This window comes from Drosophila suzukii, chromosome 3, assembly GCF_043229965.1.
Source record: "Drosophila suzukii chromosome 3, CBGP_Dsuzu_IsoJpt1.0, whole genome shotgun sequence".
Taxonomy (NCBI): domain Eukaryota; kingdom Metazoa; phylum Arthropoda; class Insecta; order Diptera; family Drosophilidae; genus Drosophila; species Drosophila suzukii.
In genome coordinates, this window is record NC_092082.1 from 90,261,255 (window position 1) to 90,283,823 (window position 22,569).

Sequence of the window (22,569 nt, forward strand, 5' to 3'; positions counted from 1 at the left end):
AGCACACCCACTTGCCCCTCTGCATTTAAGTGCAACATTTTGCAGTCTTGTCTTTAAGTTGCTCCACTCGAGTGACATCCGTTTCACCCTTGTTTTTTGCAACAGCAACAGCTGGAAAAACAGATAAGAAACATTGGCTTTGAATGCCCCACATAACAACAATTGACCTCAGGTGAAATAGGAAATTTAAAAGGGCGTAGCCTGTTAAATTGCTTTTATTTGTATACCTTACCCACTTACCAATTACCCAGTCACCTGCGCCTTTTCTCGTTTGGGTTCCATTTCATTATGGACCCCAGTATTTTCGAAATCAATTAGCTCGAAAATTGCAGCGAACCGAGGGCGTAATTGGATTGCTTTGTGGCTGACAGCGGGCATTGGGAATCTGGGCTCCGAAATGTCGCATTGTTGACCTATGACCACAGGCACGGGCATCGCCGTAATTTGAATTTGGGATGCCGATGGCAGCAACAGACATCCCGGTCCGCACCCGCAGAAATATTTCACCGCAAATACGCCAAATCTTGCCCACACCAGCCTGCTCTATAATTCCATTCTGTTAAGGTGGGCTTAAATATTTAAGCAATGCCAATCAGTGAAGCTTTAGCTATGTCTGCTCTTTGAAATATTTGTTTGCCAAAGTATTTAATTAGGAAATATTTTACAATCAAAGGCAAATAAATAGGAAGGGAAAGGGATGAAAAATGCGAATAAAATTATCCTGAACCTTGCAAAATCGTTGAACAAGTAACCTTTTTAAAATAATAATTTAAGTACTGTCTATATGTTGTACCAAAAAGGGTTAATTGGCATCGAAATTATTAAAATTTCTAACAGTAGAACTTTAGGTTTTAATGGACAATTAAATACATTACCTACCGCCTACGATTTTAATATTTAATTAAGCATATTCCACATACGCCACGTGGCCCTGGTTCCACATGGAAGCTCATACGTAAGCGGCCAGACAAAGTGGGTTAACTTTATGGCCGGGTTAAGGAACCTCTGAAACGCAATGGTTGCCAGGCAGGAGCCTTGTCTCCGTTCCTCTGTTCCTGCGTTTCCAAGGGGGAGGTCAGCAATTACCCGGCGAGCGGTCATTAAAAACAATCCTCAAAGGAGCACGCAAAGCCAATGGTATTAGCCCCTAGCTGGGTCCCATGTGAACTCCAATATGCCTGTGCGTGACACTGCTTATTTTTGGGAGCAGAAGAAGCTAAAATTAGGGTTAGCCTTAGCCATCAGATATTCAAGCATTTGTCTAAGAATATTATATTAGAGTTTTCGGCAGACATTTGTTATTACCTTACGAAATCCGTTACGAAACGTAAGCTCAAAAAACGTTAAATACGCCATCTTTTAGGTTTTGGGAAGTGGCGCTTTTGTGATTTTTACATAAACGTGCCATTACAGAAATCTTGTGTAAATAAACGTTAAAGACGTACACATTTAATTTTAATTTAATTATTTAAAAGAATTCTAAGTATTGAACATTTAAAGATTTTACTTAGATAAATATCTTAAAATTTTTCGATAATTCAGTGACTCTTATCTGTTGTAAAAAGCTTTACGCTTCAAGCAACAAAAAGCTATTTGGTATAAAAATATTAGGACAAGGTTTTTGAAAGCTTACAAGTTTGGCGCGCCATTTCAAATATATTACTAAAATTCATTTGAAACTAAATCCAATGCCCCACCAAATAAGAATCCAGATTAAGATCATAAAATATAATTTATTTTAAAGCAGGAAAACTATACAAAACTTTTGTGTTTGACAAAATAACTCATTGCTTTTAATAAATATTCATTTCTATCAAATAAATACTCATTTCATTATATAATTAACAGAGACCCCATTTTCAAGCCAAAGAAATACTTATCTTAACTATCACAAGAGAACTTAACCTAATGACTGGTGATAACTAAATAATAAATAAAGAGCTTAAGGATAGATTCAGGAATTTAAGGGAGTGGTTGGCATACGCCAGGCATCTTTGATTACATCCGATGCCTTTTCAGCTACCATGATCACAATTGCATTTGTGTGCCCAGCTGGAACATTGGGTAGCACCGATGCATCCACAACTCGTAACCCCCGGATTCCATGAACCCTCAGTTGTGCATCCACCACTGATGTATTATCTGTGGCTGGACCCATCTTGCAGGTTCCCGATTGATGCTGCAAACTGGAACCATATCTTCGCAGACAGCACTTCCAGTATTCCTCGCTGGCGAACTTCAAGTGCTCGCAACCCGGAAAGGGGCGGTCGTGAAAACGAGTGCCCATCTTCACCATGGGCTTGGATCGGGCCAGCTTCAGGATCTGGGAAAAATATGGCATATACATCAACTATTCCCCTGCAGCTCAAAATTTAAAATTTATATGCAAGTATATTTTTACCATTTCGACTCCTTCGATCATCGCCCTCACATCGTCAGGATGCTGCATGAAATTGGGTTCCATTTTCGGCCAGTGGAATGGATTGCGACTGCGCAACGATATTCTACCTCGACTTTTGGGACGTAGGAGCACTGGAACCAAGCCGAAGGTTTCTTTGTTCTGCAGATCCCCAAACATGTAGTCGTAGAACTCATCGGTGATGCCCAGCAAATTTCGCATGGTGCCAAATCGATCGCCACTCAGGGATCCGGCGCCCAAGACCAATTCCATATCGGGATAGTCTTTAGCTGTAGGGGAAATTAAGGGATCCATTAAAAAGAATGGTCAAATTTATTAAATTCTATATAAATTCTTACCAAAACTGGAGCTGGGAGTTCGTACAAAGCCAAAGGCCTCGGCTCCACCTGGGATGGTATAAGGTCCCTGTCCCGCAAAGATGTACCTAAAGATATCCGAGGGGTTCAGCAAACGGGCATCATTCACCGTGGAATCATTGACCACAAATACAAGACCATTCAGGGTTATGTGGTCTTGAAGGTTGTAACCAACTGGCAGATCCTGCACCACTGTAATATTATGCTCTTCGAGATGTTCTTTTGGGCCCACTCCGGATAACATTAAAAGCTGGGGACTGGCGATGGTGCCGGCGGATAGGATCACCTCCTTTCTGGCTCTAACCACAAAACGCTGTCTCTGCTTTACAAACTCCACTCCAGTGGCAGTTTTGGTAACAGGATCTATGATCAACTTGGTGACCCAGCTTTTCATGGAAATGTGCAGGTTTTTCCGCTGAACCACAGGCTGTATGAAGGCTTTACTGGTACTACACCTTCTGCCATTGCGTATGGTGGCTTGGGATCTCCCGAATCCCATCAGGTGTTCTCCATTCGGATCTGTTATATCATACCCCATTTCCCTGCCAGATTTTAGAAAGGCCTTCAGAAGCTGAGATCTGTAGTCCGTATACTGCACATCCAGGTTTCCATTTCGTCCATGATAGGGTGATTTATACAGTTCTGGAATGCCAATCCTTTCGGATTTTCGAAAATATGGAAGCACCTCATCGTAGGACCATCCCGAGTTATTGGCCGCCGCCCAATCATCGTAGTCCCTGCGATGACCCCGAGTGTACAGCATAAAGTTGATCAGACTAGTGCCACCCACGCCACGCCCCTTGGGCCAGTTGCAAACGCCGCCCCTTAACCCTTGACAGGCGTTTTCCGTGGGTTCGGCCTTGTATCCCCAGTTATAACGAGTCATTTGGGTGAGGGCCGCTGTCAGTGGAACATCGCTGATGAAGGTCTCCTGATCCCCTGCCTCCAAAAGCAAAACACTCGCCGATGATATCTCACTCAGCCGATTGGCCAGGACACAACCAGCACTTCCTGCGCCCACGATAATGAAGTCATATTCCGGCAGAAAACGGGTGGTGTCTGGAATTCGGTTGTTTAGCAGGGAGGTCTCGAAATCACGAGCCCAATCCACCAAAAGTTGTGACCAGGAAGATTGAAAGGAACACAGGCAGAGAAGCACCACTCCACTGATTCTCATCTTGGCTTAGCCTGTAAAGTATAAATAGTATATAAGAAAATGATTAGGATATAATATAATGAGACTCTAAATTTAACACTATATTAATATATCTAATTTTAGTTGGCTCACCATTATTTTTAATGCTAATTGCTGTTGTTATCATGATATAACACAGCCTTGTTAAATATAATAGTTATTTTTTGCGTGCTATTAAAGTGTCAAAAGTCCGCTTTTTGTAAAACCTATTTGCTTAATTTATGTTTCAACACATTCACGAGCATTATTTATGACTTTTTTTTATAAACAGGCAGTGTGGCGTTAAGAACTTCTACTCATAAATGCTTTTTAACAAAAAAGAAAGTAAACAATAATCCAGAACTCTCAGTTAGCAGCTGCATGCAAATTGCATCGACCTTGAGAAAGATTTCACTTTTTTCCACTTCTATTTTCTTAAGTTCTGAGCGATATCGACATCACTTCATCCCAAACGCGTTTTGAGCTCAAGTTCAACGGGTTTTGGGGTTACAAGAAAACGAAAAACTCAAAAGTGCCAATAAAAATAATGACTTTGCAAAAGGAGCGAAATTAAGTTAATGCTAGCGAACCGGTTCGGTGGTCAAAACAAAACCAAGATGAAGAAGAAACCAAATCAAAGCAAACATTGCAAATAAAATCAAAATAAATCGATCGCGGAGACGCAGCAAATATTTAAGCGTTGACCCATAAACCGCACACGGATGTCCAAAAAATAACCAAAAATAAGAAATCCTCAAAAAATAAAAGTTGAAATTAAATTACTTTAAGTTGTGGGCGCCGAATGTATTTTTATGCAAATTATCTCAATTTGGGGTTTTTTCCGATCGCCAAACGAAAATTGCACAAATGTTAATAAATCATTTCAATTAACCTCAATAAAGCCGGCGAGTAGTTGAATGGATCGATACAAAAGCCACGTTGAAAACTGGTTCAACGATGGCTTCACGCACTCTATAAGAAAGAAATAGCTAGCCTTTGTCTTCGGCCAGTTGAGTTCTATATCTATGACCTTGGCCTTGTGAATGGATCCACTCGATCGGCCACGAAGATTACAGAACCATGTAAAGCCGGTTTCACTCTTGGGCCCGCTTCCCGAAGGGCGTTGAATCCATTATCGTTCTGGCTATCAACTCAAAGCCAATCAATGCGGGTCATTAAACTGAGCTTAATTGGCTTAGACTTGACGCCCGAAGATCTCGATAACTATAACATGGGATTTGATTAATCTGATTTGAAACTTAATTGTGCTCATGGGTAATAGAGTGGCCATTAACAGGGATTAACACATTGCGGTTGGGTTGGTCAAGAAATATCATCAAGCTAATAAAGGCGATAATAATCCAATATATTGCACATAAAACTTTTGAGTTAACAAATTGTTAATAGCAATCCAATTAAAGTCTTTACAGATGGTATATGACTTCTATTATATGAAATAGGTACTACCAATGTATTTAAAAACAATTTGGAATACCAAAGAATTTTATAAATAATAAATAAAAGATTCATTATGAGATGAAAATAAAATCAATTGGATTGCTATAATTAAGTAGGTGTATAAGGAATGTTAAATATTTCCAAGGATCCTTCTAATTTCCATGAATGCACTATAAATTCCACTGAAAGCCCCAACACAGATGCATTTCATTAGCCAAAAAACCGCAGAACTACATTTTTTGTGGTATGACTAGTTCTCGGTAAGAGCAACTACCTGCTAATTGTTTTTAGAGTTTACGTCAGCAGACCAGATTCGAACACATTCACTCGCACGTTGGGGCACAAATTGTCACAAATTCTCTTGTGAAATTCTAAACACGTTTGCCAATGCAAAATTCCATGCAAAATTATTGGCTACAGAATGCACTTACGAAATGCTCCGAATAAAAATGGGCCACGAATATGGAAAAATACTCCAGATCGAGTATCGAATCTGACGAATACGAATAACGAAGGCGCATGCGCGCCCGCTGATGTCCGGCGCTTAAATGAAACTTTTTAGCCTGGCCTGCAACGATGAAGCCTATGCGAGATCACAAACAAAAATACCTACGAACATAGTAAAAAAAACTGCGTTAACAACACAGGTAGCTGCCGGGCTACGTTGAAGCGATCACGAAAGAAAGATACAAGCTACAAGATACGAGATACATTTGTGCGAGCTGCACGATGGACCATCTTTTTTCAAGTTCATCGGGTGAACTTGCCAATTTTGTTTGCCCATTTTACGAGCTATTTTTGGGGAATTTGCTGCATGTTGATTAGCACTGGGCAAAATCGCAGATCGTCAGCCTAATCATGCTGGACAAGTCAGTGATCAGCGATTTGTCGCCGACTTATTAGCGCCGAGGTGCGAAAGATCAAGTGGATGAATTAAAGTGCTTCCGCTGTTTACCGTTTTCGATTTTTGAATTATTATTGGAACTACAATAATGGAACCAGAGTCACTGGACTGCTGGTGAATTCAATGTCAATGTCACATTTTGATGCGACGCTTTTCCGTGGTCATATTTGACCTTAGCAGATGGGTTACATGATGAGCATGAGCCCGCTTCGCTGGTCATGAAGATGGTATTCAGCGGATTTCGCTTGACCCAAACTCATTTGCATACGAACAACAGCCAAATGGTTTCTTTAATGGGCAACTGAACACATTTTTCGGCTCCAGCTCGCCCGATTTCGCAGATACTTTCACAACACACATTTTTTCTCTAATTTTTGGCGATTTCGGTGAATCGCCAAATAGAAGAGGTGACCTTGAGTACAACAAACATGCTGTGTTTCTTTTAATAGCCACAATCCCAACAAATCGGCTTGAATGCATTTTGCATTGCTTTATTTAATATTTGCTTGGATTTTATGCATACTCATTTGGCATGACTTGGCAACAGTAAAAAGGCCTGTCTATAGAGTACTAAAAAACACATACTCCACAAAGTGCTCAGCCCACTCTATTCGAGACCTAATAATTGATTAAAGATCAAAGGCTGAAAACAATGAGCCTTGCTAATTAAATTTTAACTGCTAAACAAAGCAAAAAATGGATAATCGCTTGTCTGGTTTTTCCCAAAAGTAATAGATACCCTTAAGCAAAAAATGAGACTGCAAAAATTGTGCAACTAAATGGAGTCAGAAAATGGATGAAAGGATTTTATAAAATTATAAAAAATCAAGCAATATTAAAAGAATTCTTATAATTTGACTCAAAGACATTATATATCTGTAGATTCTAAAAAACCTTCTCATAATTAGCACAGTATAAAATGTTTGCTCTCGAATATGAGTACATTCTACATACTCGAATTGCAAATTAGCAAGCTCAAATAGCTTCCAATGCCAGGCGCTTAGTGTAAAAATTGGCTCAAGCTAACAAATAAAGCAAATGCATTTTAACCGATGTTATTTATAGGCCATCCACTTCATGTGACTCACTGTTAATATTAAAAATTGTAATCGCTTGGGCAAACACTCCCCGAAACACTTGATGGACGACCTTGCCAAGGTAAGCGATCTGATTTGCTACACAAATGCTGGCGATTTAGCGCTCGGCAGCCAAAGAAAACAAACGAATATATATCAAATAATACAAATTACCGCATACGAATCCAAATCACGGCATCAAAATAAACACAAATCAACGGTTTCTGCACCGTTTGCCGGGCGGGTAATAAAAACTCTTCAGTGTCAAGAGGGCCGGGTCGCCCAGTTTCAGACCCCATAAATCACGTGTCTCGAACAGATGAAGACGTGACCAGAGTGCGTAAAAAACCCAATAAAACAATATAATGCCTGTAAACTAACAATAATAACAGACCCCCTGGTAATGGAGCCCCACAATGCCATAAACGCACTGCGATGATTGACCAACGTCACAAGAGCTTTGGTAAAATTATGATGGGCTGAAACCGAGCCGAGTACTTCGAGTGTCAAGTGTGTGGCCAAAATTGAAAAATAAAAGCCAAGTGGAGACCTGGGCGACGTGCAGACAAGGGTGTACCACCATCATTATGATCGAACTCAAAATCTCATCGCCAAATGACACTCAAAAGGTCTAAGCCAGGCTAAGGAGGACCGACTTAATTGAATGAACTTGAAACAATTGCTGAATAATTTTCTGGGTATTGTGTGGATATGCATTACAGCCGCACACAATCAGTGGGGTGTTCCGAAAATCTGTAATATCTTATACAAGAATTTAATCCTGAAACAACATACAGAAAAATGATAAAATAGACTTTTATATAATCTATAATAAGTACTGCCTTCTTAAAACCAGTTCTTATAAAATGTGAACTACTAATCATTATAATGATCAAATAACATATCATGAGTCATTATTTAAATGGTTGGAATATTAAAATTTAAATAAATGTAATATACAAATATACTTTGCCATTTTTATGACCATGATTAATCATTTTCAAACATTTTATAAAATATTTTACATTTTACCTACCTCTTGGCTGGCGTTTTTCAGAACATCCCATATCGTGACCGAGTTCATGACAGACTCCATGTCAAATCTGTTCAGACCGAGACGGTCTTTGAACGCTTTGATTGGGTGTTATTGACACGACCGAAGTACTCACTTAGCCATGACTTGTTTACTTTACCACGGGTTGCGTACCAGTCAAGGAACCCCAGAGAAAGAAGCACAAAGTATGTTTAATTTGTCACTAATTTTATTGATGAAATCTTTTTGTGGCGAGTTTGATGATTTGATATCCTTTGAAGTATGTGGAAAATGCCAGTTAAGTTGAGTTGATTAAAAGTTTTAGGATTGGAAAGATTTTTGCTTCTAGTTAGCTTGTAATTTGGTTTTGCTTTGATTTGCTTTGCTTGGTAGCATTTTGATAGTTTCCATATACTTAGGCGTACTCATTGAAATATATCGGCTAATTTAGTAATACCGAAAATCATTTACGTATTCTTTGTTTAAATCAATTGCTTTGCATGTCAATTAACTTTCTCTATAACTATTTGTTGTATAAAGCGAAAAGCGTCGTAGGGTTCCATTGATTATGCCTGGTTTTTGTTTCTAGATATATGTATTAGGTATATTTATTATAAATTAATTCTTGAGTGTAGAAACTGTAAAACATAGAATGTACTTAACGACTACAGATACACTTTTGGACTTTTTGGATTCATATAAATATTTTTGTTTTTGTAAATGTAAGCATAGCGCTTTTATGTTGTATAAATTTATATTGTTAAACTTTGATGCATTTTTGTTGTAAATTTAATCAGTACGAATTCTTCAAAACTAAGCCGCCGAAAAATGGGTTTCCTGGGCGTGTGAAAATATATTTATTAAATTTACTTGAAAAGGGAATAAAAACAATGTTTAATTCATGTTAATTCATTTTCATTCAATCATTTTACATGCATTTTCTATGTAGATGTGAATTTTACATAGGCAGCACAGAAGTAGGCAACATTATTTGAATGTGCCTTAGCAATGTTGCAGCAACATGTTGCCAAGTTAGTTTTCCTTTTTTTACATCTGGCTTATTTTGGTAAATTAATAAATAAAATAAAATTATAGATGAAAGTATATAAATTTTCTAAGCTAAACCCTCTCTGCCACGTCCAGAAATGGGGCTGAACGGTTTTGATTTTTCCAGATCAAAGAGAAAAGCGCCCTTCTAGTGGCGCAGCAGCATGTTGCTGACCTTGGCCTCGGCCTTGGGCGAGATTTTCTCCCGGAACTGGCGGTTTTCCGGGTTGGCCAGCACCGAGGCAATGAACTCCGAGGTCTCCAGCTGCAGCTGGGCCAGTCGCTTCTGCAGCAGCTTGTTGCGCTGCACCAGCTTGATGGTCTTGATGGCAATGGATAAGAGGCCCTCGCTGTTCTGGTGGTACAGGTGCTGCTCCTTTATCGGGTCCTGACTGTACTCGTACCCACTGTCGCCGTCGTCGTCGTCGTCCACCACCACCTGCAGTGGCACCACGTTCTGATCACAGTTCTTGGCCTGCCCCGCCGACCGGTTGTGTTTGCTGCTATATCCACCTGCCATCGTTGGCTGTAATACTGTCTTGATGTTGTTGTCGCTGCTGGAATGTGGCTGTTGCTGCTGCTGCAGCATCTGGATCCTGGCATCCGAGTAGCTGTCCTCGTCGCCCTGCATCCGCTGGTCGGAGTCCATCTCCACCTCCGTCTCCACGCCGCTGCTCGTGTCCGTGGAGAAGGAGGCCACGCGGGCCAGGATGTGCGGCATCCTGCGCTGCATTCTCACAGGGCGACGGCGACTCGAGGAGTTCATCGAACCCTTGGCCACTGAAAGCAAAAGAGGGGCAACAAAGAAAAAGTTAGTCGACAACAAAGGAAAATCTGAAGAGGCTACAGTGACTCAAAGTCCTGTAAAAGTAAAATAAAATGTTAAAATCCATTGTGGTTACCCTCCGAAATATATTTTCAGAATCTATACGCACTGATAATTAAAGAAATAGTGCAAATAAATATCTCTGTATTGAGTAAAATGTCGTATTTCATAAGAAATTATGTATAAAAATATATAAATATTAAAAATACAAATTTAAATTGAATAATATAAAGGTATTTCAATACGGGTAGAAAATATTAGAGTAATTGAAAATAAAATTGTGTATAAAAATCAATGTTTAAGATCCTTGCAAAAGCAATCATTTTTACTTCTTAGTGAAACTTGTAGCGGAAAATATTCCAAATGAATTTAAAATGTATAAATATACATCTTTTTTTATCAGTGTAAATATGTACTAACTTAATAATTAAAAATGTACTTTCATAATGAAAACAATCTATTCCCTTGAAATAATTATTATATTGCGCAAAGTGCAATTAATAACCTGCATACAATTAATACAAACTCAACCACACCTTGTGATACTTTGTATATGAATAATTGCATGTAAGCGGTTGAAAGTGATTGAGAGCCGATTAAAGGTATAAAAAATGAGGTCTATGAATAACATTTCCTGATCTAAATAAAAGAATAAAAGCCCAGCACTATTCAAAGCCCACAGTGCAGTTGTGTGGTCGAGTGGTCAGCTTATCAGTCGGTTGTCAACCGATGTCTCAACCTATATATGCTATATAGCCCATGGTCTTTCTCTGTGTGGGCTTCTGGTATGTAAATGCGGTCATCGCGTGTGGGCAAAAAACGTGACCAGCACCAGGGTTAAGCGATTCGCATCAGTTCGCAGTCGCAACGCTTTCGCCACGCTCATTTGCAACCATCAGCTGTTGGGAGTCACGAAAAGCAAAACACAATGAAAATATATATGTATAAAACTAAATGGACTATGGATTTGGTAAACAAATTTTGAGAAGAGAAATTAGGTCTATTTTAAGACTATTTTTCTACATAATATTTACGCTTAAACAATGAAATTAGCTTGCATATAAAGACAATAAACTTTGGGAGCCATGTATCATAAAAAGTTAAACATAATACTATTTGTTTAAAATATATTAGATAACTTCTTTTTCTTTAGACATTGTAGGGCCTTAGTTTTCCAGCTCTCCGTTTATTTTTCCGAGTGCACCCCTGTATAACTATAAGCTCACATTTCCCGCGAGGAAACAACTTGGAATAGAGTGTGTCTATGGTCAGGGTCGTGACGCGTCGCCTGGAAGTAAGCGCTGCACATGGCACGGCACACCCTGGAATCACTCGTAATGGAACGGAACGGAATCATTCACCAGTTGGGAAATAGAGCTTACGCGACACCCGAACCCAGTGCAGGGAAACGTGAGTGTTTCCACGAAGGCGACGGCCAATTGATGACGCCCCCAGAGGAAATGGAAAGGGAAACTAGAAGAAAATCAGTGACGTATTGTGACGATTTGCTAGGAAAGAAAATCAATTTTTAAGGAATTTATTCTGATTGAATAACCATCAACACTAATTAGCTTTTCATATGCTTATTAGAATTAGTCATTAATGGCAATTAGTCAATTATCTTCGTCTGTCTAACTATACATGATTAACTACTGAATGAACAATTTTATATTTTTCGTCTATGTGAGTTATTCTTTCACAGTAGGATAATTATTTCTTGCTGTTTTCGTCGGTTTTTAGCTTCATCCCAGATTCCAGAAACTCAGCATTTAGTTTAGAAGCCTCGTCAATAGATATAAAAAATTCAGTGGCACCTTCCAGCTTACTTATGCGTTGTTCTTCAAATATACTCATATTTCGCTTCAGTTCTTGTTGCAACTCACTCATCAGGACCACAAGGTCGTTCGCCTCCTCACAGAACTCGAGTATTTCGCATTTCAGGCGATTTTTTTTTAGATACGCTGTATTAAACTTGGCAAATCGGGTGGCATGTACCTTTTCAGTTTTAATCGCCTCCTTTTTGGACATTTTGGACTGAATAAGATGTGTATATCGCTCCTTGCAGACATTTATCTCCTTGCCCACTTCTTGGGCCCAAGACACGTGATCCTCGGCCTTAGAATTCAGATCTATTAGATTTCTTTCCATACAGTCAATATTTCCACGTAGTTGGTGGATGATTTCCCGGAACTTTTGATATCTGCAGATCAGTTCCTCTATTTGTTTTTGGAGGACATGATGGGCTTGACGAAGGTTTCTGGCTTCCAGAATTTCCTGTTCGGTCAGCGGTTGGATCTTGGGTTCTCTGGTTGAGGATTTTTCCTTTATTTTAGGGTCCTTTTTCTGATTTTCCAGCTCCTTGCACTTTATTTGAGCCTTAGTTAAGTTTTCCTTAGGTGGTTCTACCGATTCTTCACTGACCTTATCGCTACTTTCCTTCACCTGACGACTCCTAATCGCCATTTGCATTAGTTCGATCTTTTGAATCAGACAATCTATATCGGTAACCATTTTATCTACCCGATCTTCATCGTCTGTTACATCTTCAGTGAGCTCTAAATCAATTTCCATTTCCTCCTCTTCATCTTGCGAAAAGCTGACTTCCTCATCGACGTGGAAGATCTCGTGAAGAGTCCTATCGCATCTTGAAGTCCGGGATATGGGATCAATCTCGTCTAATGGCAGCTTGGCGCAGTCTTGGAGACCCTCCAAACTTTTTATATTTGCTAGTTCAAGTTCCATTATTGAACCTTAATTTTAGAATCGTTCGTTGAATTAAATTTGATGTGAATTACTTAAGAACAAAAAACCTACTAAGGTATGATTTTAAAATATAAAGCAAATGTGATTTTATATGCAGTGAGATAGGGATTTCGTTTTTCGGAATGAGTAAATATATTGTTTAATACTTTCAAACACTTTTATATGAAATTTTTAAATCCCAGTTTTCACTTTATTTGACTTTGTTATTTGTATTCCAATGCAATATAAATTATACGCCCTGTTGAGCTTAAAAGGCCTCCCTCAAAACGCATGTTCCTGAAATGTGCATTCATCTTACACAAGGAAGTTCTCCCTCTGGTTCCAATGATTATTCAATCCACATATATCTTTCCCTGCCAAAACAAAGCACATGTATTCAACTGCGCTTATCTAACTCGGTGACTGTTGTTTTGACTTGGAATTGCTTTTCGCAGTTGCTACACCGAGGCAAAAATACCATCTGTAAGTTATCAAAACAAAACTAGTAAACGAATTCTTAAAATAACCCATGACCATGGGGTTACTTTTTCTTGAAATAACTTGGGCCTTTAAAGTTTTCAATTGTGAGTTACAATGTGAAACCAGAGTGAACCAAAAATTGTAGGAATATCTTTTCCAAATAATTTGATATATTTCGGTGTCAGTAGTCTTAATGTAACGATACTGCATTTTTTTCGATTTTTTTTTTCGAGTTAAGATTATTTTTTCACTGTGCGGTTTGTGGCCTCGTCATCGCTGCCCGATTGCACGTGCCTCGTTTCGTTCTCGGTGAATTAGTCACCGGTGATGCTTAAAAATAAAATTTTAAATACCCTAAAATAAAGGCAGAGGGCGAGGGCATTGGCCAACATTCCAGCACCCCCCTCCCCCGGGGCCACGCCCATTTCAGAGGCCGCCTCCCCGGGGAAAGCAGTCAAAGGGGGATGGCTGAGGAGGGGGAAATCAAGTCAAGAGGCTTTCGCACGTGGCCTCGTCACACCCATTTTTATTTTAGACGTGTGTCGGGGTATTTCTTCGGTTTATTTTTATGTGTTGCTGCAAATTAGCAGGCAGCAACGAGCACAAATAAAAAGGCAACAACAGCGCTGCTTTCAATGAATTCACATTGAAAATGGCACCAATAAAGTCAGCAGCAGAAAGAAAAGAGGGAAAAAAACAGCAAACTTGGCTAAAAGCAAGCGGAGCAAATGTGCAAAACATGTAAATAAAGCCCCGGCAAAAGTGGCACAGCAGCGAAAACAACGCTGGAGGTTATGACACACACTTATGTGGAAGCCCCCTTGCACCCCCTTTTGAGCGACGCCCCTGGTTTCGTGTGCTTGTGAAATATTTCTTGGAAAAATATCTAGGTAAGTGTTCGTGCAATTTCACTTGACTAATGAGTAATCATTGAGCATCATTTGGCTGGGCTGTGTGAAAATTTCTAAGAAGGCAGGTCTTTAAGAACTGTAAACTCTGCAAATGTGTTCCACTAATTAATTATATTCTTCTTTATCAGGTACTTAATAATGGGAACACTACCTAGGAACTATATCTGCTTCGTGCTGAAGTAGTATCAACATTAAGGCCAGACATTGGGTATTTTTTATTAAAAATATTAAATTATTAAATATGCTTAATGTTTTTTGGCACTCAGGTGATCTTGTAATTCTTAGAAAAAATTCAAAATGAAGTTTGATTGCATATCTCAATATTTATATTGTCACGTATGTAATAAAATGCATTACCCTTAATTTAATTCGTTTTATTCTAAACATGTAGCCTTTAATCTTTCTTTTCACCAGTGTGAATTTATTTTATTAGTTTTGTGTCAACAGTATGCACTTTGAATTGGATCATTCGAGTGCTTTACCTTTAAGTTACATTTTGTCGAATAAAAAATACAGATAAGTGTTCTTACATAACAAACCCAATAAGGAATATTCTATTTCCAGATACTTGATAAATTGACTTCCTCACTGCGAGTGCTGCTGAAAACCAACCCTTACCCAACCCATATCCATTTCGGTGGCAGTCATGCGGCATTAGATCGCTTATATAAATGCGCCGGCCAGATTTGCCAGCCGAGTCTCTGTCTTACCCAACAGCCAACGCAGGCGGAAGAGCAGCTGGAGCCAATTGCTGACGCAAATCGTTGTGGCATAACCCCGAACTCGCGTGCCTTCCATGGGGCAACATCGGCAGCATTAGCAGCAATAAAACACCGGAGGCCAACACGTGAAGAACCCAATGCGAGCCCATCGCCCCGGGGCACGTGCATTCGAATATTCTCCAGTCGAACCCCACATACGATATGTACGAGATATATAATATGGCAATGAGGAAGTGGCAAACGAGGACGGAGCTCACAGAACAGAGAACTGAGGTGGGTGGCCGAGTTTACATAAATTAATTAAACATGACCGAGTAACGTGAGCAACTGGGCGACTCGGCAACCGGAAAACTGGGAAATGGACTAGCAACAACAGCAGCGACATCAGCAAATCAGCAGGGGATTCCGACTACAAGGGGTATCGAAAAAAAGAGACAAGGCGGAGATTGCAATGAATATGTAAGGCAGTGTTACGTATACGCCGCGTGCGCCCAGCACATTCAAGTGACACTGAGCAAAACGGGATATTATTTTATTTTCCTAAGGGGTGCAGTGGAAATCACTATGGTTTAAAAATCTTTTATAAAGGTGTCTAAAATTATGCAGTGAAAAATGAATGTAGTTCCTTAGAGGAACTAAGGAACCTTTGTACTGATAACATAATGTAGCATACTTTTAGATGCCCTTATACATAAGTGATTTTAAAAATCAACACTTTTTAAGAGGTTCCCAAATGTATTCAGTGACATAGCAATGCCGTATTTTTTACTGAAAGCATTCACTTTTCGGTTAAAAAATATTGTAGCATACTTTTAGACACTCATATAATGGATTTCAAAACGCCAACTTTTTAAAGGTGTCTAAAAGTATGCAACTTTTTGATTACTAAATATTTTGGCATACTTTTAGACACCTTTATAAGTCATTTCAAAACTCAAGGGCTTTTTGTGGAACTGTTGAATATATTAAACACCAAAACAATTCAAAATTCCAACATCCTAGAGATCTACCTACACTATTTCTCTGTCTGCACCTGACTGCGTAATCCCGTTGCTTACTCACCATAGTTGAGCACCGAGCTGGCTTGTGTGGCTGCGGTTGCAGATGTGGATCCCGTGGATGAGGATGAAGACGAGGATGTGGTGGCCGCGGTTGAGGACGAGGAGGATGATATGGCGGCTGTGGCCACGCCATGATGTCGCCTCGTTTCGCGCAGCTGCTTCTTCTCCGAACATATGGTGGGCGCCATCTTCTGGCGAGTCTTTCTCTTCTGGCAGCGTCTATTCACACTGAAAGCAAATGTAAGCAAAAGCACAAATTAATTAGCCGCCGCATTGATTAATTGATTAAACGTTTTTGTGGATAATTAAGCTGCCGCACTGCACGCGCCAGACAGCAAAGAACATAAAAATAAATAATCGAGGGAAAAGAAAACGAATTCTTTCGAGTTCATTTAACTTTAAGCAATTTGATTGTTGTCCGCCACTTGCAGTGATTCCCTTGCAGAATATTGTATACATTTTTGTGGGGCATTAAGCAAGGGGCAGGATATGACGGGGTCGTAAATTTGCTTTTATTTCGATGGCGATAAGAACTGGAACCGGAAGTTTGCTTTAACAATGGGCGTGGTGGAAATTTCAAAAGATAAGAGGGGCAAAGTCCTCCTAAAATCACTTAAAGTAATGCTTTTCGAGAATTTGTTCCAGATTAAATAAGTTTCAGACTTCTTTAGTCGCCTTTTTGTCAAGCCCAGACTATTATTTATTCAATCCCCACTAAATCCAATTCACCCAATAATCGTTTTCTCCCATATCAGGCAGACTTAATCCATTAAAACTACATAAATCAAGCTTGACAAACAATAAACGCGTGGCCTCCGAAGGTCCAAAGTTCAGAGTCCCAGGTCCAAGCCTCGTTTCCAATCTCCAAGTTGACATCGAAACGGAATTTAAGATGACGCACCCGCCAGCCGAAGCTCATTAGGTGGGTTCCAAATCCTGGCTAACGACCATCCACATCCACATCGACGTCCACCGGCAAAGGTAAACAAACTTAAAGTCAGTTTTTGCTGCGGGGGTGGCCGGAATATTGATGGCAAGGCAGGCGAAATTGCTCAAGTGTTTTTTGGCCGGGGTTGAGGGGCGATGAGGGGATGAGCCCCGCCTGTCGGCAGTCAAATTCAAATTGAAAACCCCCCAAAAACGACCGGCTGTTGGCGGCACGTGTATCTCTTGAGTGTAATTACATTTGGTAAAAGCGCTCGCGAAGATGATGAAATGTTTGGGGCCCTTGACGGCATTTTACCAACCAACCTGTCCTCAGACCACAGACCCCTGTTCCCCCTGCCCCTGTCCGCAGCATTTAAAATACTTGTGGGGCGGTTAAGACGCTTTCCCCAGGCCCTCAGCCCCTAAACCACTCAGTCTGTCGGTTTCAGGTCGATGTCAATGCGCCAATATTTCGCTGAAATTACTTTTCATTATTTATGCCTTATCCGTCATCCGATAGTTAAAGCCCAAGAAGGCTGATTCGAGGCGAGGCGATTGCTCAAATCACTGAGGGAAATGGGAGGAGTTAGAGGAAGCTTTTTTAAGGTTTTTATCTGCGCCCAAAAGTAGGCAATGATTTTTTTAAATAAAGGATCTAGCGAATTCTTGAGAATCCAGATTTATTTATGTTACATGAGAAAGATTTCGGAAATAACGAAATGGATTTTGTTCATTTTAATATTTATTTATTAAAAAAACCTAAAAATTTTAAAAAATAATAAATAAAATAAATATTTCTTAGAGGAACCTTTTTCCTTTCCGTTTATAAAAAATATTTTTAATTTAAGTTACTTATCAATTTTATTATTTATTGAAAATCGTAAGTACGTGGTCTCAGTGCACCTATCGTGCCCATTTGTCCCTAAAGCGGAGACTGGGAAATGTCTGTAACAAAAGACCGAAATGTGCGTAACAAATACTAAGCCTCAACGAATTGCCCCAGTGGCAAATTTAATGCGGCGCGTGCGGGCCTAAAGCGAAAAATGTTCATGAGGGGGGAATAGGAAGGAAAAGGACATCTTCCTGGGCCAAAAAGCCAGGGATAAAGGCCAAGGAAGTGTAGAGCGCTTAAAGCGTAGAGCAGATTTAAGGCTCAAACGGGGATTGGGCAACAATTTGAGACACGTTTCACCGCAGACACCTGTAGATCTGCCACCTGAAAGTCGGAGGTCAAGTCAATCAAGCAACTTTGATGAGACTTCCCGCTGCTTGCCTACAAATTAGCCAATAATTGCTCAACATGACACGCCACAATGAAAAAACCCAAGAAACTCCAAATAAAAACTCACGCACAGTTGTCAGCTGTCAAGACAAGAAGTAAAAACAAAAAACCAAACAAAGGAATCTGCTTATGCCAATGACTTTTCACACGCCACCAGAACGGAAGGGAAATTTGATTTTCTCTTTTTTTTGCGGGTATCTTTTCCTTTTTTTTTTGCCTGGAAATTGCTGGGGCATTGTTGCGGCAGATTGTTGTGACCGGCGGCCACATCAGAGAGACAAGAGCCAGCCAAATATTGTCAACGTGTATCCGACAAAAAATTAGAGTTCAGGGAACTCGCTTTTTATTTTTTACAGGAACGTGCGTGCCCGTCTGCAAAGGCGTTGCCAGTTTGAAATTTATTTGTCATGCGTAACGCTAAACGCTGCGGGCCACACAATGCCCTCATTGTTCACATGAGAAACAGCACACCCTCAGACTTCAAAACAAACAAGGGTACACAGAAAAAAATACACCAAAAACCAGTCAACAAATTAAAAGAAGTATTCCAGTTCAGAGTATTGAAAAAATATTTTCAGGACCTTAAAAAATATTTTTGGTCAAGGAAGACATTTAAATATTATAAAAAATGTAATAAAATTAAAAAAATATATGTTGTTATCATGTTATTGTATTTATGAATCAGTTATGAGGCTTATACATTTTTATGTGTACCTAAAACCATAAGTCACTTATATCTCTGGGCTATCACCGACGTGTCTGTCTGTTGTGTGAACTTAAGGGAAGCGTCTTAAATTGCACTGGGGTCTCGTTTTTCTAAATGCTTACTTTCATCATCTTCCAGTTGCTGCATTAGCCAAAAGATTACTTGAAATATTCATAACCCAAATGATTCGTCTTTTATTTACGTGAGCTCCGCTTAAAAACGCGTGTGACTGCAGGTAATAATATTGGCTGTCCTTCGGGGCGTATACTTGATATTTTATTAGACTATTACAATGTATTAAATTTCCCTTTCCTTTCTAATTGCAGTCACGCCCGTGGCCTCTGTTCTGGTGTAATCTCAATGGGGAATTCCATTTGTTTTTGACCTTATCTCACAACTTTACACGCGCCGCACATTTTAAAGACGCCGCCAGCAAACAGAATTCTCATCTATATACACGAATAAAACTTTCCGCAGCATGTTTACTTTATGACTGTTTCTTACAATTATTGTTTACACGGACTATGTTTGCTTGAGATTTTCGTATTTATTAGCTTTGTTCTCTATCTCTATTTTGGAGAAGGGTACGATCACTATTTGATCAAAAATAAATTTTGATTCGGGGACTTAATGAGAGGAACGTGTTTATGTACTTAAGGTTATATTTTCAAGAAACAATGTATATATTGTAATCAAAAACTACTATAAAGGTACTAAAAACATAATAAAGCTGATACATTTGTAGGGTATTTTACTGTTTTGTTTTTGCTTTTTATTGCCACTGCACAAGTGCTCATGTTGGCCCATGGCAAGTCATCAAAGTGCTAATTTTCCCTCTTATCTCACCACATGCGCCTAAAAGTCAGACAGCAACAGTGACAACAGCAACTAAACAAACTAAAAACCAGCCAAAAAGGCAATCAAAATGCGTCATAATTGTATTTAGATACGGGCAAAACGTGCCAAAAGTGGACTTGCCAACATTCGGGGGGGAAATTGGGAGCGCAGAAACAAAGTGACAGCTCTTTTACCGACTTTTTTCGCACTTTGTAAACGGGGCCTAGACGAAGAACAAAAATAAGCATTCTCCATAAATAGATGATGAAATTTCGGTAGCCAAATTGAAGACCACCAAAATGGCAATAAAAATTGACGTTGGCAGGCGAAGAAAGCAAATAAAAGTCGAAGACATTAAATGAGGCACACGTGTGATAAATGATGACTTCTCGATAGCAGGAATTCAATAACATGCCGAAATGGCAGACATAAAACAACGACCCGGAACCACACAAACAAATTGATGGGCCCAGACTTCGAAACAGACATTGTCTGGCTTCCATTTCTACTCGAGACAATCAAATAATCATCCCCGAGTCTTCGGCTAATCTCAACGGATTTATTCTAAGAAGCATCCATCAGAAGAAGATGTTTACTTTCGAAAATTCGGAGTACTGATGGAATCACATTGGAATTTTTAAAACAATTTGATTGTCATAATTCTATCTATTTAAAATCTATCTTATTACTAATTCCAAATTCTAATCTCGTTTTGGCAATAATATTAATGATCAAATCAGTTAAACTACAAATAAAATAGAACAGAGGGCCATTAAAAAAGTCTGCATCAAATGATCTTGTTTTTATACATCTCTACCGAAGAATAGACATAAAATCCTTTGTTTTCCGTTCCGCTTCTCAGCTAAACTTAAATAAATCAACAATATAAGTAGCTAAACGTCTGAATGCCTAAAGCATTAATAAAATTTTGATTGTCAGGCCCACAAGGCGAAACCAGATCTCCCGAAGACATAAAACGCGAATGTGATTGATACAGGTCGTGCGTCACTGATTAATAGACCGCCATGGATCTATTCATATCGAAAAAGCCGGGATAGTGTTTCAGATCTCAGCTGTCTTTTGGAATATTTCCGATTTTATTGTTTACCTTTTGTATTTCATTGTGCCGGCTAATTGGATCGTGGGTAGAGGATAGACACAAAGCCTGTTCATTGTTCAGTTCGATTTTGCATGAATTTAATGATTCGCGAACATAAATTTTGGCTTTCAAGACTGTTTGAGTGTTTGACATTTGTCAGCAATAATTCTGTTTGGCTCGTTTCATTGGCACGTCATAAAAATGTTAAGCGCAACAATTAAGATTAATTAATGACTTTTGCGGCACGTGTGGCTCGTTTTGCCAGGCAACAAGACGTATACTTAATGTCGCCAAGTTAAACTCTCTACAAATATATTTTCTTAATAACTTATAAAAATCTTTGAAGATATTTCATAGAAATTATAACAATAGCTAAACAAATCAATTATATTTTCTGCATAGTCACCGCCTTTTCAATAAGACAAACCCTCAAAATGGTGCATTAACCCAACTCAATTAACTTTATTAATATCTAATAGCTATTCGCAGATAAGCTATAGCAATTATTGTGTGATCAGTATTTCTGGTCATAAAATAAAACCAATTATATATACAGATACATACCGATATGGTTTGTAATAAATCATTATCGGTTACTAACCGCAGAATGAGTGGGATAATAAATAAAACTGGATCTTCCACCAGTGATCCAAGTATTTGGTTATCAAATAACCCAAAATCGGTTGGCAATTTATTAAACCCCCATGAGGTAACTTGAAGATATTATCTAACTGGATGGAAAGGAACATGAACTTTTTGATAATAACAATTTATCCGAGATTTATGTTTTATTGCTTATTGTTTACATTTTATGAGTAGGTCAAGGGCCTACTAAAAACGCAGATAACAGCTGATTGAGCCAAATTCACGATTATGTTTCTATAGAAAAGAGTGGTGATTATTCTTTCCAGGAAACTGGAACCGCACGAGCAAGAGATTACGATTAAAATAATATGAAGACAATGGCCTTATAAGATGGACTTACGCTTTCTTGTCCAGTGAGTCAGTCAGAAATCAACTCTTTTTGAAGATAACCGACCAGACAGACCCCGACCCCCAGTTGGCTCAACAAAAGACTGGCCAAAACAGTTCACTGACAGTAGGGGCATCCCCGAAAAAAAGAAGAAATAGGGAAAATGGCCTGAAGAACGGGGGGTTCGGAAACCAGAAGCGGCGCGTGTTGGCCAACTCCACAAACCTTTTGCCCCGCCTTTGTTTAATTTATGTTTGCCTAGTCTCTGTCTTTACGCTTTGAATGGCAGTGAAATATAATTCGCTAATGTGGTCATAAAACGAGCAAAAAATATATGGCGAAACGGGAGAAGGAAAGACAATAGATGCGAACAGCCATTGAGCGCATATTGCTTGACTTGGCCGCACGTGTGGCTCGTTTATTGGATGGCTATACATATATAAATGTATATTGGGGATAGAGTCGGTTTACTTTTCCTGAAACGAGCATTTCCCCACACAAATAATGGCTCGTGCACTCATTTACGGTTTATATAT

At 39.3% G+C, this 22,569-nt stretch overlaps 3 protein-coding genes and 1 long non-coding RNA gene across 5 annotated transcripts; 1 reads left to right on the forward strand and 3 right to left on the reverse strand.

The window, feature by feature from the left end:
- Nucleotides 1-1,754: 1,754 nt before the first annotated feature.
- LOC108014060 (glucose dehydrogenase [FAD, quinone]) lies at nt 1,755-5,903 on the reverse strand. Its single transcript, XM_017080078.4, has 4 exons — nt 5,839-5,903; nt 2,758-3,963; nt 2,402-2,688; nt 1,755-2,323 (listed from the first exon to the last, which is right to left on the reverse strand). Exons 2-4 carry the CDS (start codon nt 3,950-3,952, stop codon nt 1,955-1,957), a joined length of 1,851 nt encoding a protein of 616 aa, XP_016935567.3. The 5' UTR covers nt 3,953-3,963; nt 5,839-5,903; the 3' UTR covers nt 1,755-1,954.
- Nucleotides 5,904-8,631: 2,728 nt separating this feature from the next.
- Nucleotides 8,632-16,397, reverse strand: Cipc (Clock interacting protein circadian). Of its 2 annotated transcripts, none has more exons than XM_036819592.3 (2): nt 16,211-16,397; nt 8,632-10,247 (listed from the first exon to the last, which is right to left on the reverse strand). In XM_036819592.3, the coding sequence occupies exons 1-2, from the start codon at nt 16,395-16,397 to the stop codon at nt 9,616-9,618; spliced, it is 819 nt and encodes a 272-aa protein (XP_036675487.1). In that variant the 3' UTR covers nt 8,632-9,615. The 2 variants fall into 2 exon arrangements, with proteins under 2 accessions (XP_036675487.1, XP_070852156.1); XM_070996055.1 differs by lacking the exon at nt 8,632-10,247 and adding an exon at nt 15,133-15,416.
- LOC108014071 (uncharacterized) lies at nt 11,830-13,123 on the reverse strand. Its single transcript, XM_017080091.4, has one exon. The coding sequence runs from the start codon at nt 13,033-13,035 to the stop codon at nt 12,004-12,006; it is 1,032 nt and encodes a 343-aa protein (XP_016935580.3). The 5' UTR covers nt 13,036-13,123; the 3' UTR covers nt 11,830-12,003.
- On the forward strand, nt 15,300-19,743 carry LOC139353017 (uncharacterized). The gene is made up of 3 exons (XR_011604100.1): nt 15,300-15,421; nt 16,151-17,190; nt 19,451-19,743. It is a non-coding gene; the product is annotated as an uncharacterized lncRNA (long non-coding RNA).
- Nucleotides 19,744-22,569: the final 2,826 nt, after the last annotated feature.